At 38.4% G+C, this 19,428-nt stretch overlaps 1 protein-coding gene across 2 annotated transcripts; it reads right to left on the bottom strand.

Moving 5' to 3' along the window:
- Positions 1 to 14,828: 14,828 nt before the first annotated feature.
- Positions 14,829 to 18,726, bottom strand: LOC107844585 (protein NLP6-like). Of its 2 annotated transcripts, XM_047397245.1 has the most exons (3): positions 18,026 to 18,726; positions 17,872 to 17,919; positions 14,829 to 17,778 (listed from the first exon to the last, which is right to left on the bottom strand). In XM_047397245.1, the coding sequence occupies exon 3, from the start codon at positions 17,656 to 17,658 to the stop codon at positions 16,882 to 16,884; it is 777 nt and encodes a 258-aa protein (XP_047253201.1). In that variant the 5' UTR covers positions 17,659 to 17,778; positions 17,872 to 17,919; positions 18,026 to 18,726; the 3' UTR covers positions 14,829 to 16,881. The 2 variants fall into 2 exon arrangements, with proteins under 2 accessions (XP_047253201.1, XP_047253202.1); XM_047397246.1 differs by having other exon boundaries at positions 17,872 to 18,672.
- Between the last annotated feature and the right edge of the window lie 702 nt (positions 18,727 to 19,428).

The raw sequence follows: 19,428 nt of genomic DNA, 5'->3' as shown, positions 1-19,428 counted from the left end.
TGGTATCTATCATTGCAATTTGCTGTGAACTTGATATCAACCATTGGGTTCTTTGGATCATTACTTATTTTAAAACTATTGCTCGAGTTGTGCCTCATTTTTTTGGTCCAACAAGGTTTTATCTACACTTTTTTTTTTTTTTTTTTGTCGTAGTGAAGGTTCTTGTACGCTGGTCAATTGTACCGTGAAGATTGCTTCTACTGATTGAAAAGAACATAAGAATACCAAATTTTCTGCATTAAGATCTCACACTTTGTGCAAATAGAACTTGAACTAGTAATCCTAAGTTTAGGGGTGTTGGTGTCGCTCTCCAACTCTTACCATTTTCATCTATTTGTCCCCCAAGCATTCCATTGGCTTGGTAATTGAAATTCCAACTCGCCATCATTTTTTCGTCCAAAAAAGATTTATGTAAAGTACTTACTCGAGTTTTCACTTATCAATATACATCATTTTACACAAACACTTACTCGAGTTCTCGCTGATCAATGTACATCATTTTACACACACACTTACTCGGGTTCTCACTTATCAATGTAGACACTTTTGTTGCCCTTGTAACCTACAGAACACAAACAAACAAAAAAAGAATCTAAAATATTTCTCTTTTGATTCTCTTATATGAAGTTTATCTAATCCATTTTCACCGTGATTGTGATAAATTTTAAAAGCCTTTAGATTAATTTTTATGTATCTTTAAATTATACCATAATTTTTGAATTATATGAGCAGCTCTTTTTGTTAAAAATTTATGGGGTTACGACCTATTTAATACTTTCCATGCTCATATTTCAAGCCTAGGGAAAGTAATTTTGATAGATAAACCGATCTAGAAAAATATTTTGGAGAAAAAGTAAAAAGAGAAAGGAAGATAATCATTTCATGTAAAACTCATAGTCCTTACGTTCTGCAAAAGCAATATAGCTGCACTTTAAGCAAAAATAAGATCATAATGACAATTGAAGAAGCTTCTTTTCCCTAATAAAACAAAATCAAAAAATAAAATGAAGAAGCTTCTTATGTAGTCTCAAATCTATATATAATAATAAGGATAAATTACTTAAAATCACACCTTAACTTTTCATTATTACTTAAAATCTCATCTCACTAAATTTATTACAAAAATTCCTTCTAACTAATAAAACCCTAATATTTGCAGATACATTACAACCCACCCTATTTTTGCGCCTTCTGCTCCTCAAAACTCGCCCCAAATCTTGGGGAAGTATCCGACGTTTTCACCAACTCAGCAATTTTGAATTACAACCGTGTTAGCATCCACCACTTCAACATCCAAGTTTCAACTTCCATTAACTTTCTTCTTCAAATTTATTGGAGGTAAGTTTCTTTTCATAATTTTTTTTTTAAGTTTAATAGTTAAGAAATTGAAGTCAATCTATTATCGATGTTCTTTTGGGGAAAGGACATGGGATGACCATTTAAAAAAAAAAATGACTTGAAAAGGTGGACATGATGCAGCCAGTCGGTTAAATTAATTCCCCTTTTTAGTATACACTTTAGACTACATTGATACATTTTTATATTATATTGATACATTTTTTTAAAAAGAAAAAGGAAATTCTATGCAAGTACGTGCAATCCCTATACCCAATTGATACTCTTTTATACCATATTGATACACTTTTATACTACATTGATACACTTACAGTGTCCATATACTCAATTGATACTCTCTTATACTAGATTGATACATTTTTAGAATGCATGTAGAAACTATATAGAGTCGTTAAAATATGTATCTAAATAATAATTGTAGTTAAAAATTGTATACAAATGTGTATAACAATGCTATAATTATTATATCGAATATGTATATGTATAGAAACTGTATTATTATTATATATAAATATATATATCTTTAATAGTTGTATTATATTAAAAATATATGATATTGTATTTTATTGTATAAATAAGTAAAACAAAATAAAACAAATAGAATGTTATTTTAATAATGTTATATCACTTAAAATAGATTGTCCTGTAAATGGTTTAGAATAGAACTTATAAACCTACCTAAAAGTTCAGTTGAATTGTCCAACGTCTACTTTGACTTTTGAAAGTGAAATAGACTAGACTTTGCATTATTAAAAAAGAAAAGGAGCCAAAAAAAAAATGGGCCCATTAAAGATGAAAAGTCGGCCCAGTACACAAAACGAAAAAAGCTGAATTATGATGCTTAATGGCTATTTACTAGGTTTTTAAATTTAGGTGCTAGTTTTGTGAAATTATTTTAGTTTTAGGTGTTATTTTTGTCCTTTTTTTTTTAAAAACATTTTAAGATTTTAATGGATGAAGGACCATCCTTTAGTGCTGATATTACTCCATTAGATCTTAAAATTTCAATTGAAGTTGTTGTTGAATTTGTGTCTGATCGTTTTGATTACAAAGACAGTGACTTTTTGTGAAAACAAATTGAAGTATCGTTACTATCCAAATATGATGAACAAACTACGGGAGATTGCTAGTAGGAGCAATAAGAAGCATATTGTTGCATCTGCGAATAGGAAAAGAAAGCAAGTTAAAAAAATTATTATCAAAGGTATGAATTATATGTATATGACAGTTCTCCTTCGTACAAATACATATTATTTAATAATAACAAACATATGTAAATGATTTGGCTATTACTGATATATAGGTCTAACCTAAATAAGTATCAATTTAATTTACAGATATTTTATTTGTGATAGATCTTTATGATTTTTGTGCTTCGGATACATTCAAAATAATTATGTTATTCTTATTAACATAATGTATCGTATGAAAAATAAGTCTTCAAATGGAGGATTTCGACAATAATAGAGATGCATTGCAGACGACCATATTGTATTCGTACATATCTGTCTGTTTTGATACATCATAAAATTTAAGCATGAATTTGATTCTTTCTGCACCTGATACATTCAATATAATGTGTCTGATACATAGATCCAAGGTTAATAAGATATTGCATTCTTTCTAATGCATAATTCAACCTATATGTGATTTTGATTCATTCTTTGTCACGCCCCAAAATCCCATCGGACCGGACTGGCACCCGAAGCCGAGAAGGCCCGGGAGAACCCGTTTAAATACCTGTACTTTCACTTTCATGTCACCAAAAATTTGGACAGCACTTCGTTGCATATAGAAGGGTCTAATTACCTGTATCATCACAACACGCACAAATATATATATATATAATACTTGGCCGTCGGGGCCACCACATATACAAATATAACATCACTATATAAACTTCCATGACTTTACCCTTCCTTATGTCTACAAAGCCTCTAGGATATACATGACATAACTAGGGTCGGGACAAACCCCCGCCCACACATGACTCCTGTACAATAACAAAACATAAGGGACCGACTCGGAAAGCTCCGAAGCAAACTGGAGCTCACCAACAATAGCTGTATGACCTGACTCCTATCTATGCTGTGAATGAGCTGAAGCACCTGTGCCTGCAGCATGAAATGCAGGTCCCCCGTGAGGGACGTCAGTACGAAATATGTACTGAGTATGTAAAACTGTAAATAATCATATGTGGTATGGGGGATCAAGAAAATCAGACACAAGTGAATAAATCATAATAGAAGTGAACCACACTTCATAAACACTTTTAGGATCATGTACATTATCTTATCATTAATCTGAATTGGGTTCTTGAATTCAAACACATTTGTGGAACGGTATACATTCGTTCATTTCATTCTTTACAATTATCATTCGCCATTACCTCCTCCTCCCGAACCTCCAACCACCTAACAATAATCAATACTGTACCGTACTGTGACCATTAGGCTGCCCCCAGTACATATCAACTGTAATCATATCAAATATCGGGATCGGCCCATGCTAGGCTTAAGCCCCTGAGCTACCACCCACACGTATATCAAGTAACACACATAAGAGATCTTTCCAATAACTTAGTTCAAAAGCTTTTGAGATTATTACATTAGTATTCATGCCAATAGAGTACCTTTGGAATAATGATACATCAATAGGAATCAAGTAATAGACTTTCTATACAATAACGATGTAATAAAGACTCATTGGTGCATCAACAATGTGTTTCGGAATCATCAATATCACAACAATGAAATAGGAGCCTTTTGGTATATCAATGAAACATTTTGACACTTTATAGAATGGAAACAACTTCGTTGGTAATGTAGAACAATACATGTTTTTGGACAACCTCGGAATCTTACTTGATGGAACATTGGTGTTTTCATGCCAAAGAACATCGTTAGAGTATGCTTTACATACCTCGTTGTAGATTCGGATACCAATTCAACACAACTTCCCGCCTTTACAAATCAGTTATCTACAATGAAATGTTTGGCATCTAGTATTAGCAACCCAACACCACAATTCTCTTCCATAATTCCATACAACCAATATTTGCAAAGCATTCCAAAAACCAACTCGAACAATCGGTTTATGTGTGTATATATATATAATCATCATTTCAATACCACATCATCACACCAAATCCCTTCACAATTCAACATAATCCAACTATGCACAAGAATAATCCAACATCATTTCCAATCATCTTTCAACAACAATCAAATAACATACTTCTTATGCTCACATGCATATATATATACATATCCATATAAATAACACCAACATAATTTACATCCTTACCATAAAATGACCCTTTTGATTTCGAAGTCCTGTTGGCACAAATAAGGGGTGCTTCTCGAAGCCCTCGAGACAGTGAACACAACTACGGAATCAATTTGGATTTTCTACGGTTGAATCACAAGATAATTGGAGTTGAACTTAGGCTAGGGTTTCTTATTCTTCAATAATTTGGATGATAAATGATGGATATGAGGCTAAGTATATGTATATAATGACCAATTTTCGTCCATGAGGTGATGGAAAATGACCATATTGCCCTTTAAATTTAAGTAAATCCGAATCTGTCCATGGTGGACTGTTTTGATAGGCTAAAGTAAATCGACCATAACTCTTTGCTCCGATATCGGATTTGGGTGAAATTGGTATCGTTGGAAAGATAATCTAAAGGTATTTCATTTAATATAAAGTAGGCCACCCAGTTCGTCCTGTACAAGGAGTTATGATCGTTTGAAGTTGACCCTAAAAATCTGTTTTGAGAGGCTGAAGTAAAACGAGTATAACTCATTACTCAGATGTTGGATTTGGATGAAACCAATTGCATTAGAAAGAAGACTCAAAGATCTTTCTTTTCATAGGTGGCATCTCTCCCAGTTCATTATATTAAGGGAGTTATGATCGTTCAAATTTGACACAAAAAAATGGCTGACCTCAGTAGTTTGTGTGCAGGAAATTTTCCTGCACATTTACTATTCCCAATATCCCAGCCACCGTTTTATAGTTTCGAACGTGCTCGATTATATACGAAACCTATCCGTTTTTGGAAATCTTTATATCGTTGGAAATCTTATTCAATAACCTTCGTATGGAACCATCGACGGGCAAATTTCGATATAAATAAAATAAAATAAAATTAATTCCATATAAATAAGACCAATACACGTACTTGAATACGCCAATATATGTACTTGAATACGGGGTGTTACATTTTTATACTTGATACATTTAATATATTGATTATGATACAAACATCTAATTTTGTCGATATATTAGATTCTATATTATACATACTAAAATTTGTATGTGATTTGAGTTTGTTTACACCTAATACATTCAACATACTTAGTATGATACATAGGTATGATATATAACATTATTTATGATAAGATGAGACTAGGCATCAGTGTTGTGAACCAACACCCATTTGATGTTGAATACGTAGAAGACATGGCATAGCAAGCTAGTGAAAATTTGTAAGTATCTCTTCACAAGTTTATCTATGTACAAAGAATAAAACTGAATGTCATCTTTGAGCATTTTCTAACTATAGAATCATTCATGTTCAGGGACTATGGAGATTTTGTGGCAATTTTTGCTGAGTTTCTTAGCGATCGAATGTCAATTCCCTCATCATATTTTGATGCTGAATATCATCGAAAGAGATATGCAACATTTTTATGAAACTATGGAGTCAAGAATGCAAATAAGTATATATTAGCGACAATGATGCCTCTGACCGATGATTCCGTTATTGTTGCCATAGAGTAGATACTAAATTTTTGTCAGATATGTTCTAAATAGTATTTTGTATATTATTTTAGACGCAAGTATTATTTTTATTTTGAATACTAAGTTAACCACTGTTATTTTTTTTTTTTGGATCAATTAAAGTTGTTGGATGTTCTACTCACTATTTACTTTTCTTTTGTCATCACATGTAATTCTATATAACAGATATAGAATAAAATTGTTGAATAGTACTTCAAAATGTTCAAGTTCTTAATTGAAATGTAGCTGGTACTTTATTTGGTTTCAAAATACTTTAACATATTAATGTATTAGAAATATTAAGAATTAATTAAAAATGTATCATTATATGTTATAAGTTTCTTCTACTGATTTTGTATTTTCAAAATATTTTGCTTATACACTGCATATACAAAAATATACATATATTATATTAATATATCAAACCATAATATTATAATAGATAACTAATACATAAATAGATGTAAATTTATGTATTTACTATAAATACTAGCAATGTATTATATTTCACAGTACGATGTATCATAATTTTGACATTATGTCAATTTTGGTCACTTAATAATCGATACTTACAAGTTTGTAATCTATCCGTTAAAATCTTAATATATAAAAGTTTACATATTTCTTATAAAGTTATGTATCATTTTATAATTGTTATTTGTTTGAAGAAAACATTGATGTATCATAGTCATATTTAATGAATAAAATCATATTAACATGGTGCACCTTTCATGAAATAGCATAAAACTCATTTAAACAACAAAAAAAACCTATGTAAAGTAATATACTACTTAAAAAACAAGATTAAATATTAAATAAATATAAAATAAATTGAACACGTTAAATCATTAAAAAATAAACACTCATTCAATTTTAACATTGTTTAAACATTACTCAACGCTAGCCAAACCAAAATCAAACCAACATAAATGAAAATAAGTTAAAATACCAATATATTAACATAAAAAAATTTTCAACATTTTTTTTTTTAAATACTATTCATTGTTAAAAAAACATAATTAGTAATGCATTATAATAACCAATAACACTATTCTACTCATCGTTTCCTATAATATTAGTTTTCGTGTACACTAAAACTGTCATAACCAGTAATGTATCATATTACTACAGCAAAGAACATCAACCAACAAATAACAGTAGCTAAATGTATCAAAAAAAAATATAATATCAGAAAATGATACATAAACAAAATATCAACATGTAGATTTTAAAAACCTGATACAATATTAAAAAAATATGATGAGAAGTGTACCATACAAATCAAAAATACTATTCTATTAATCGTCTCTTATGAAACTAACGTATCATATAAAACATCTACTCCCTTCGTTTAAAAAAGATTGACCTACTTTGACTTGGCACAAAGTTTAAGAAAATAAAGAAGACTTTTGAATCTTGTGGCCTTAAATTAAAGTTATGTCAAATGTACCAAAATGTCCTTTAATCTCGTGGTCCTAAACATGCTATGTGGAAAGTTGAAATTAAAGTATTGCCAAAAAAGGAAAGGGGTCAATCTTTTCGAAACAAACAAAAAAGGAAAGTAGGTCATTCTTTTTGAAACGAAGCGAGTATAATTTATTAAAAGTGTGAAGACCTTTAGAAAAGTGATTTGAATTTTTTGTCCTTCATTAAAAGACCCTTCTTTAGACAAAACTGTATTTTTACTATTTTCTTTAATTTATTATTTCATTATTTTTATTATATTAACTAGACTCCTAAAATATATAGGACTCCTAAAATATATGAAAGGAGAATCAACTAATATTTTTCATCAATTAGAAAAATACTCCTAAAATAGGATAGAAAAATACTCCTAAAATAGGACTCTATTAAGAAAATACTTCTATAAATATTGAGATGCACGTTAAACTACCGAAGAAATCAATTTACTTATTAGGAAATATAATTGAAGCTCATCTAACTTAATTCGGTTGTATGTCTAGATTGGTGGATGCTTAATTTTTTAACCCTCAACTTCTATGTTGGTCAACTTTTAAGAATTTATTTAGGTAAAGATTAGGTTTAATTGTATTGTTTTTATATCTCTATTTTGAGAATTTTTTTTGTGTAAAGGCTAAGTTTGGTTTGTGTTATTTTGATATTTCTATTATCGTATTGTATCAGACAGCTTTGAGAATTTTTTTGTGTAAAAGTTAAATTTAATTATATTATTTTGATATTTCTATCATCGTATTATTTTGTTGCAGTTTACAGGTTATAGATGGATGCTGATCGGCTTTGATAAATTTTTTTGGTAAACATTAGGTTTAATTAAATAAATTCTCCAAAAGATGTTAAATTTAATTATTGTATCTATCTTTGTTATTTAGACAAATATCCTATTTAGTGTAATGTTTGAACTCAACAAAGTGAGGTACACGCGCAAGGTACATACACCTAAACTAGTATTAAAAAACATATGAAATTCGTTTTTTCATATGTAATTGAACTATTATAAGCAGTAATGTATCATATTACAACACCAATATACCATCATTCGAGCTACATTACAAATTCGAAAACATTATTCTTGAACTCAACATAAAACTTTACTTCATTGTCGTTGCAAATCATCATTGGCGATGAATTTTCTTCGACAATGTATCTGACGTTGATTTTTTTCTTGATTAATCAAAACCAAATTTGATTGCGATTTGAAATCAATCTAAAAAACGAAATACTTTCTCCAACAACAATTTCATTACTTTTGTTCATATTAAAGTTTATTCATCCAAACACTGTAAAATTTCAACAAAATGGAGATGTTCATAACGTATTCAAATGGCACTGCCCACCCAAACAGACCACACTAGGCTGCTCCCCAGCCTCTTTGATACGCCTCGATCAATTCTTGGCCCATTTCACACCCGGACCTCGGCACACTCCTGGAACCGTGGGCTATAACACACTGATTTTGCCCATAAATGTCCCGTTTGCACCATTTCGTCCGTTTGACCAAACAAATGGCCCCGCACACCCAAATGGAACACACTAGGCCACTCCCCAACCTCCTTGGCACGCCTCGATCGATTTTTGGCCCATTACACGCCCGAACCCCGGGCATACCCCCGAAACCGTGGGCTATAGCATACCAATTTGACCAAAAAATGCCCCGTTTGCACCATTTTGCTTGTTTGACCACCCAAATGGCTCCGCCCACCCAAACAGACCACACTAAGCTTCTTTATAGCCTCTCTGGAATGCCTCAGCCAATTTTTGGCAATTTCAGGCCGGGACCTCAGGCAGATCCCCAGAACCGTGGGCTATAGCACATCGATTTGACCTGAAAATACCTCGTTTGCATCATTTTGCCCGTTTGACCATCAAATGGCCCCGCCCATCGAAACGTACCACACTAGGCTGCTCCCTAATTTCCCTGACTGACTCGGTTGATTTTTGGCCTATTTCACGCTCGGACTCCGGGCACACCCCTGGAACCATGGCAATAACATACCGATTTGGCCCAAAACTATACCACATCGATTTGGCCTGAAATGTCCCTTTAGTACAATTTTGCTCGTTTGACCACCCAAATGGCCCCGCCCACTCAAACAGACCACACTAGGCCGCTCCTGAGCCTCCCTGACACGCCTCAATCGATTTTTAGCCCATTTCATGCCCGGACCTCGGCAACACCCCCGAAATTATGGCCTATAACACATCGATTTGGCTCGAAAAGGCCTTATTTGTACCATTTTGCCCGTTTGAATACCCAAATGGCCTCGCCCAACCAAACGGACCACACTAGGTTGCTCTCAGCCTCCTGGCACGTCTCGGTCGATTTTTGGCCCATTTCACGCTCGGACCCCAGGCACACCCTCGGAACCATAGGCTATAACACACCAATTTGGCTCGAAAATGCCCCGTTTACATCGATTCATCTGTTTGACAACCCAAATAGCCCCACCCATCCAAACGGACCACACTAAGCCGCTTTTGTTTAACCACCTAAATGACACCGCCCACTCAAACGGACCACACTAGGCAGCTCCCTGGCACATCTCGATTGATTTTTGGCCCATTTCACGCATGGGCCCCAGGAAAACTCCCGCAACCGTGAGCTATTGCACACCGATTTAACCCAAAAATATTCCATTTGCACCATTTCGCCCATTTGACCACCCAAATTGCCCCGCCTACCCAAACGGACCGCACTAGACTAGCTCCCTAGTTTTCCTGGCATGTCTCGTTCAATTTTTGGCCCATTTCATGCCCGGACCCAGGCACACCCCCTGAACCGTGGGCTATAGCACACGCCCGTTTGCACCATTTCACTTGTTTGACCACCCAAATGGCCCTACCTACCCAAATGGACCACACTAGGCTGCTTTTCAGTCTCTGTGGCATGCCTCGATCGATTTTTGGCTGGCACACCCCCGAAACCATGGATTATATAGCACACTGATTTGGCCCAAAAATGTCTTGTTTACAGCGTTTCACCCGTTTGATGACCCAAATGGTGTCGCCCACTCAAACGGACCATACTAGGCCGCTCCCCAACCTCCCTGAAATGCCTTGATTATTTTTTAGCCCATTTTACGCCTGGATCCTGGGCACACCCCTAGAACCATAGGTTATAGTACACCAATTTAGCTCGAAAATGCCCCATTTTCCCCATTTGACCACCCAAATGGCCTTGCCCTCCCAAACGGACCACACTAGGCCGCTCCCCAACCTCCCTGGAATGCCTCGATAAATTTTTTGCGCATTTCATCTCGGACCCTGGCAACACCCCGGAATCGATGGCTATAGCACACCGATTTGGTTTAAAAATGCCCCGCTTGCACTATTTTGCCCGTTTGACCACCCAAATGGCCCCGCCAATATAAATAGACCACACTAGGATGCTTCCTAGCCTCTCTAGCACACCTTGATCAATTTTTGACCTATTTCACGCCCGAACCTCGGGTATAACCCCGGAACCGTGGGCTATAACACACTGATTTGGCCTGAAAATGCTCCATTTATATCATTTTGCCCGTTCGACCTCGCCCATCCAAATGAACCACACTAGGCCAATCCTCAGCCTCCCTAGCATACCTTGGTCGATTTTTGGCCCATTTCACGCTCGAATCGTAGGCTATAGACACTAATTTGGCCCGAAAATACTCTGTTTGCACCTTTTGCACGTTTGACCACCTAAATGGTCCCGCCCACCCAAACAGACCATACTAGGACGCTCCTCAGCCTCCCTGCCATGCCTCAGTCAATTTTGGCCCATTTCACGCCCGAACTCGTGCACACCCTCGGAACCGTAGGCTATGACACCCCTATTTGGCCCAAAAATGCTCCATTTGCACCGTTTTGCCCGCTAGACCACCCAAATGGCCCCGCACACCCAAACGAACCACACTAGACTGCTCCCTAGCCTCTCTGGCACACCTCAGTCAATTTTTAGCCCATTTCACGCCCAGACCCTACGTACACCCCCAGAACTGTGCGTTATATTACACCAATTTGGCCTGAAAATGCCCCGCTTGCACCCTTTCACCCGTTTGACCAACTAAATGGCCCCGCCCACCCAAACGAACCTTACTAGGTTGCTCCCCATCCTACCTGGCACACCTTGGTCGATTTTTTGCCCATTTCATGCCTGGACCCTAGGCACACCCTCGGAACCGTGGGCTATAACACATCGATTTGACCTAAAAAATGCATCGTTTGCTCTGTTTTGCCCGTTTGACCATCCAAATGGCCCCGCCCACCGAAACGGACCACACTAGGCTGTTCCCCAGCCTCCTTGGTATACCTCAATTGATTTTTGGCCCATTTCACTCCCGGACCCAAGCCACATCCCCAGAACCATGGGCTATAGCACACCTATTTAGCCTAAAATGCTCCGTTTGCACCGTTTTATCCGTTTGACCACCCAAATGACCCCGCCTACGCAAATGGACCACACTAGGATGCTCCCCAGCCTTCCTAGCACACCCCCAAAACTGTAAGCTATAGCACACCAGTTTGGCCTAAAAATATTCCTTTATCACCATTTCGACCGTTTGACCACCCAAATGGCCCCGTCCACCCAAACGAACAACACTAGGATGCTGCTCCCTAGGCTCCCTAACACGCCTCGGTCAATTTTTAGCCTATTTTACGTTCGTACCCCGAGCACACCCCCAAAATCGTGGGCTATAGCACATCGATTTGGCTTGAAAACACCCCATTTGCACCGTTTCAGCGGTTTGACCACCCAAATGGCCGCCCACCCAAACGGACCATACTAGGCCGCTCCCTAGCCTCTCTGACACGCCTTAGTTAAATTTTGGCCCATTTCATACCTGGACCAAAACTGTGGGCTATAGCACACCGATTTGGCCTGAAAATGGCCCATTCGTACCGTTTCGCCCGTTTGACTATCCAAATGGTCCCACCAACCCAATTGACCCACACTCACCCACTCCTCAGCCAGTTGGGGGACCTTCAATCGATTTTTGATGCAAAACTCACCTTGGCATCGGGCTCACCCCCAGAACCATGGGTTAGCATACGAATTTGGCCCGTAAATGGACCGTTCGCGCTGTTTTACTCGTTTGTACACCCAAATAGCCCCCACCGACCTAACCAACCCACACTCTCCCACTCTTTAGCCAATCGAAAGGCCCACTGCCGTTTTATGGCATAAAACACACGTGGGCCCTAGGCCTACCACCAGAACTGTGAGCTATAAATCACATATTTGGCTCGAAAATGGCCCGTTCATTCCATTTCGCCAGTTTGATCACTCAAATAGCCCCGCTGACCCAACCGACCTACACTCACCCACTCCTCAGCCAGCTAGGGGCCTTTGGTTGATTTTTAGTCCAAAATTCATCCGAGTCAACCCCCTAAAACGTAAGCTATAACACATCGATTTGGTCCGAAAATGACCCGTTCATGCTGTTTCGCCCGTTTTACCACCCAAATGACCCCGCCGACCCAACCAGCTATACTTACTCACTCCTCAGCCAACCGAGGGGCCTTCGATCGATTTTCAACCTAAAACTCACCCTAGCTATGGGCTTACCCCGAGAATCTTGGGCTACAGCACACCAATTTGGTTTGAAATGGCTCGTTCACACTGTTTTTCCCATTTGTCCACCTAAATGGCCCCGCCGACCCAACCGGCCCACACTCACCAAATCTTCATCCAGCCATGGGGCCTTCAATCAATTTTTGACACAAAACACCCGGGCCCCAAGCCCACCCCTAGAACCGTGGGCTATATCACACTAATTTGGACCAAAAATGGTCCGTTCGCGTCGTTTCTCTCGTTTGACTGCCTAAATGGCCCCACCGACGCAATCGGTCTACACTTACTCGCTCCTCAGCCATCCAGGGGGCCTTCAGTCGATTTTTGCCCAAATCTCACTTGTGCCTTGGGCCCACCCCAAGAATCGTGGGCTAGCATATTGATTTAGCCCGAAAATGATCCATTTGAGCCATTTCGCCCATTTGACCACCCAAATGGCCCCGTCGACCCAATCGACCCATACTCACCCTCACCTCAGCCATCGGGGGTCTCCGATTGATTTTTGACCTAAAACTCAACTCGGGTCTTGGTCCTACCTCTAAAAACATGGGCTATAGCATACCGATTTGGCTCGAAAATGGCCCGTTCCCGCCGTTTTGCCTGTTTGACCACCCAAATGGCCTAGCCGATCCAAATAGCCCACACTCACCCACTCCTCAGCCAGCCAGCGGCCTATGATCTATTTTTGGCCCAAACCTCACTGGTCCCTGGCCCACCCACGGAACCGTGGGCTATAACACACAAATTTTGCTAAAAAATGGTGCGTTTATCGTTTGACCACCTAAATGGCCCTGTCAACCCCTTCGACCTACACTCATCTGCTCCCCAGCCAGCCTGGAGGCCTTTGGTCGATTTTTAACCCAAAACTCACCTGGGCCTACCCCCGGAACTGTGGGCTATAGCACACTGATTTGGCTTAAAAATGGCCTGTTCATGCCGTTTCGCCCATTTGACCACCCAAATGTCCTCACCGACCCAATTGACCCATACTCACTCGCTCCTCAGCCAGTCGGGGAGCCTCCGGATAATTTTCTTCCCAAAACTCACTCAGGCTCCGAGCCCACCCCTAAAATCATAGGCTATAGCACACTGGTTTGGCTTGAAAGTGGCCCGTTTATGCCATTTCGCCTGTTTGACTACCAAAATGACCCCGTCGATCCAACCAGCCCACACTCACCCGCTCCTCGCCAGTCGCGGGCCTCCAATCGATTTTCAGCCCAAAACTCACTCGATCCCCGGGCCCACCCCTGGAACCGTAGGCTATAGCACACTGATTTGGCTCGAAAATAGCCCGTTGCACCGTTTCACCCATTTGACAATCGAAATGGCCCCGCCGACCCAACTGACCCACCCTTACCCGCTCCTCAGCCAGCCTTGGGGCCTCCGATCTATTTTCGACCCAATACTCACCCATGCCCCGAGCCCACCCCCAGAACCGTGGGTTATATCATACCGATTTGGCCCAAAAATGACTCATTCGTGTCGTTTCGCCCGTTTGACCACTCAAATAGCCCCACCAGCCCAACCGGACCACACTCACCCGCTCCTCAGCCAACCGGGATCCTCCAATCGATTTTCGGCCCCAAACTTACCTGAGCCCCAAGTCCACCCCAGAACCGTGGGCTATAGCACACCGATTTGACCTGAAAATGGTTCTTTCTCGCCGTTTCGCCCGTTTTTCCTTTTATTCGTAATTTTCTATAAAAGAAAGTATCAAAATTAAGTAAAAAAGTTAGTCAAGAAAAAGTCTTACTGCGTGCCCCTCTAGGATTGAACCCTTGTACTTGAGGGAAAAAAACAATTTTCTAGAGTCAAACGCAAGACCACTAGGCTAAGTTGGCCTTGTGTTTAAATGTAAACACTTTTTAAATTTTATATTGTTCACCTATGCTATCTACCTCATTTTAGAAAATTGACTTTCAAATGTTGAAATTGACATTCACATCCGCCTTACCATGCTATTTTTATCTTCAAATCGTTTACTTTTCATCACTTTTTTGGCTAAAGAAGAATGAAAATTTCGTACCGAATTGGGAGAAAGTGGAGATTGAATGGGATAAAGCCATTTTTTAGAAAATCGGCTCGACCATTTTTTAGGTTCATATATAGTTCTGTTTCTTTGTTTTATGTAACCCTCTTTGCATTGTGCTGCTGCTGGCCATGTGAAGCTTGTTTTGACTAAAACCTTTGGTGATATGACTCATCTAAAGGAATCAACTGGTGTTTGTCTATTCAACTAGAAATGCAATAGCTACAACTAAAAAAGTGTCTTCTGGGGAGGGTGGAGGGTAGATTGTACGTAGACCTTAACCCTATCTTAGAGGTAGAAAGGTTATTTTTGCTAGACCCTTGTCTCAAAAAAAAAAAAACAGTCCACAAAAATCCCGAAAAAGAAGTAATGGAAGTACAAGAAACAACAGATATAATAACCAAAATAGTAGATAGTAATAGAAAGGAAATGACAACAAAACAATACAATCGGACAATATACACACAACTTAGAAAAGCATTCTCTACGAGAACTTGTCTGCAGTAGAACATGAAATGGAGGTTCAACTAAGAAACCAAAAGTATACCAGTTCAGAATTAGTCACCTCATTCAAAAATACTACAAGCCTACCTTGAAGAAGGGAAATCTAGCAACTGTAAGTGCAACCAATTCAGCATTAGTCCTGATGCGGCTGGTTACTAGCAATTTAGAAATCCACAACTCCTTCGTGTAAATGTCATACTTGCATACGGATCTTGTGTCCTTGCCCTTGTCGTCCTGCCACAGAAAGAGCAAAAAACAATTGTCAGCGCAAGCGTGAAATGTTATTAGCTTGAGATCCATTGATGGTGTCAAGAATTGCAGCTTGATGATGCGCTTTGTTTCAGCTCATTTCTACTTTGTATGATCGTCTAATGCCAATACATGGAGTTCATCGTTAGTAGCTGAGCAAACAAGAGGCAGCCATTCCAGTCCAAGATAGTGGTGCTCATGCTCAATTTTGAGAAGAAACTTGCTCTAGCGAAAGTAGTACGACCAATGTAGGTCTCATCAGCCATATCTAGAACATCAATTTCTATATCATCAACGACAAGATCATCCTCTGTCATTTCAATAAACCAAATGCAATAAGCAACCCCAATCTAAAGAAGAGCTAAATGCTCTTCCTCTTTCGTCCGCCACTACTAGGGGTTTCCATCTTAATGAACAGAAACCAACTTGATAGCACCAGCAGGTGGAACAAACTCAAGGGTAAAGCACAAACTGGAGTTTTAACTGACAATAAGAATACTCGCCGTTAATAATTCTACTTAAACAGCTGCACCATTGACATCATCATCCCGTTAATAATTCTACTTAAACAGCTGCACCATTGACATCATCATCTGAACAATCATTTCATGATGAATTAGGTGCAATATGGAAGAGAACTATTGGAAGTCAAACCGAACAAAGTTAATATGAAAATACTGCTTTAAATGATTATTGAATTACCCAAAGCATAAGTTTAAACACAAAATCACATTCAGAACGTCAGTTAAACTTTACATATCTATGCTTTCTACCAGCATTTTGATTGCTTTTGCACCCAATAATCTCCGTTCCCTTAGACAACTTTCCAAATCATCGTTACAAGCTATGATTATCCAGTCATCATCTGCATCCTGATACTGAATACGAAAAGTTCCAATCTTCAACTTTAGCCTATCAGCTACCTTGTTTTCCAGTTCTTCCAACAGTGATGAGAACGGAAGTTGAGATTTCCAAGGCAATTGGCAGCATCATTGAGATTTTTTCCAAAAAGTTGCTTAAGAAACTGTAACGTCATCTTTCCGTCTTTTTCAAAAGTTGAGAATGTAATGTTTTCTGCGATAGCATCACTCACTTTAAGTAATGCAACATCACATTCTGACCTTTGCTGCAGGGAAAAATCTTGTTCTTTTGACACAAGTCCACTTTGTGAGGTTTCCAGTCCATGTGTAGTTTCCATTGTTTGGGATTTTAGTTCTGGTACTGGTGAGAAACGAAGCTTTTTGCCAATAGACAAATCAATAATTTTAAAATGTCCTACTTTGGGTTCTATCCATTGAATAACCTTAGAATTCTGCAAGATTTCCATTGTTGTCGCCAGTATAGAAGCCGTGATTTGCAATTGGATTTTGTGGTCTGTACTGCTGTGAGGCAGGAAGAATTCTAGAGCATAGGTGTCCTTTTCAGAGTGATTACTACATACAGGAATAGTAAGACTGCTCTGCAACCCAAACATTCGCACATAGAGTACCAAGGGATAATCACTTTTGCGGAATAGGGTTATATCTACACAGAAACATGCATTAAGAGAGGAAAATGCTCTACCGGGAAGCCCTTGTTCATCCTGTAAGTGATGTTCCAAGCAAGCCTCTCGGAAACTCCACATACTAGCATCTGTTGCATAAAATGCAAGACTAGGAACACAGGTTAGTACACTGAATCTCTTGCCGCAAATCATACCATTTTGATGCCTTTGAGGAAGCCAGGTCTGAGCCAAAGGTAACTTATGAGTTTCCCACACTGCATAAAGCAGTTCGAGGATTTCTGACTAGGAAATGTTGAAGTCTTCATTGTAATTCTGATATAAGAATATTACCAAGAAACCACTAGTTCAAGCAAGTTATATATGCGGAAAATAGATTGAAAATCTCAGTGACTCTTAACAACTTACCCATGTATCTTGATGATCAAATGTTCCCGTGCTTTTCAGGTTGGTTGCCTGCAAAAGATCATTTCTTAGTGACTATATATGGACATCAACGACATGAAAAATATTGGGAGAAACTTTAATTCCATGATTTCAACAACACTGATTGAACAGTGACCTCTAATGCTTTGCAGACTTTGTCAAAGTCTGGTGCATAATTGATCTTCTGTGATGTCATTACGAGCTCAAGAACACCAACGCAGTTCTCTCTTTCAAACACCGGAAGAGCGAAGGTTCCACGAATATTGTAGTTTAAAGCATGATCTAACTGTGGAAATTCTTTGCTCGAGTAATATTGGACATTCGGAGTCCACTCCGGGAATTTTCCGAACTCCCTGGACCTATGTAGATCCGCCACTGCACGTCCAGGAAGCCCAATGCATCCATCATTCACACCATCAACAGAGTAGCGATACTTCAGAGAAATCGCCCTATACCTAATAAGCCCCGAATTCGTGGAATCACCAACAGCAAATGGTTGCCCACTAGTTGCAAGTACACACTAACTATTTACCTCCACGGGTGCCCAAAATTGAATTAAGATGAAATTTCCCATTGACAAAATGCATCTAAGTGCATGACAGATCCTTTCTTTAATATTACCAACATACATACTTCGAGGGCTCATTTCGAGGCTTTTACCAAAATCTCCAGGTGAACCATCAGGATGTGATTTAGAATCGCCTATCAATGCATTAATCCTTTACTTTGGTTTTATATCCATGAGATGTGTGTTATGAAAGGCAAAAAGTATAAAAAAAAACCTCCAAGGTCCGTTTGGTTTTAAGCCAAAGTGCAAATAAAGAGTGGGCTTTAACTAAAAAAAGTCACAAATCGCTGTATCTATATTTATAATAGGGATAATACTCACAAAAATATCCAATTGAACATACTGAACTTTGCGGGGTCCTATTACCTCCTAAACTTTTTTAAAGTAGAATTAATTCCCTCCAAAAATGCTGTATCCAGTTTTGGAGTAGAAAACTATAGTACTTAGGTAATGAAATTCTCGACCAACCCTATCCCCTAATCCTCGGAGTGAAAAAGACGCATCTCCCTCGGAGTCTCCGTCCTCTTCTTCTTCTTCTGGAGCCTCCCTCATCGGCCATACATCGGACGAGACCAATTCCGATAAGGAGGTTTTTTATTCTCCCCAGTCCCCATCTGTAATATACGCGCCAATTTCATATTGACACATGTATTTTTTTATTTAAAATTAATTTTTATTTATTTTCTTCCTCATTCTTATTTTCTTCTCCATTTAAAATTAATTCTTCTCCATTTTGGTTTGCAACAGTAGTATCATCTATTTGGGTGGTTTGTATCTCCATTTAAAATACATCCATTTTGGTTTGTATATCCATTTTGGTCCGTAACAGCATCTCCATTCATCTCCATTAATTCTTATTTAAAATTCTTCTCCATTCACGATGGTTTGTAAACCCATGTTTTTAATACATTCATATTTGGGTTTGTAAACATGGTTTGTAAACCCATGTTTTTAATACATTCCGCCCTTGC

Source organism: Capsicum annuum, chromosome 10, assembly GCF_002878395.1.
Source record: "Capsicum annuum cultivar UCD-10X-F1 chromosome 10, UCD10Xv1.1, whole genome shotgun sequence".
NCBI classification, from domain to species: domain Eukaryota; kingdom Viridiplantae; phylum Streptophyta; class Magnoliopsida; order Solanales; family Solanaceae; genus Capsicum; species Capsicum annuum.
This window is presented reverse-complemented; position numbering and strand designations above follow the sequence as displayed.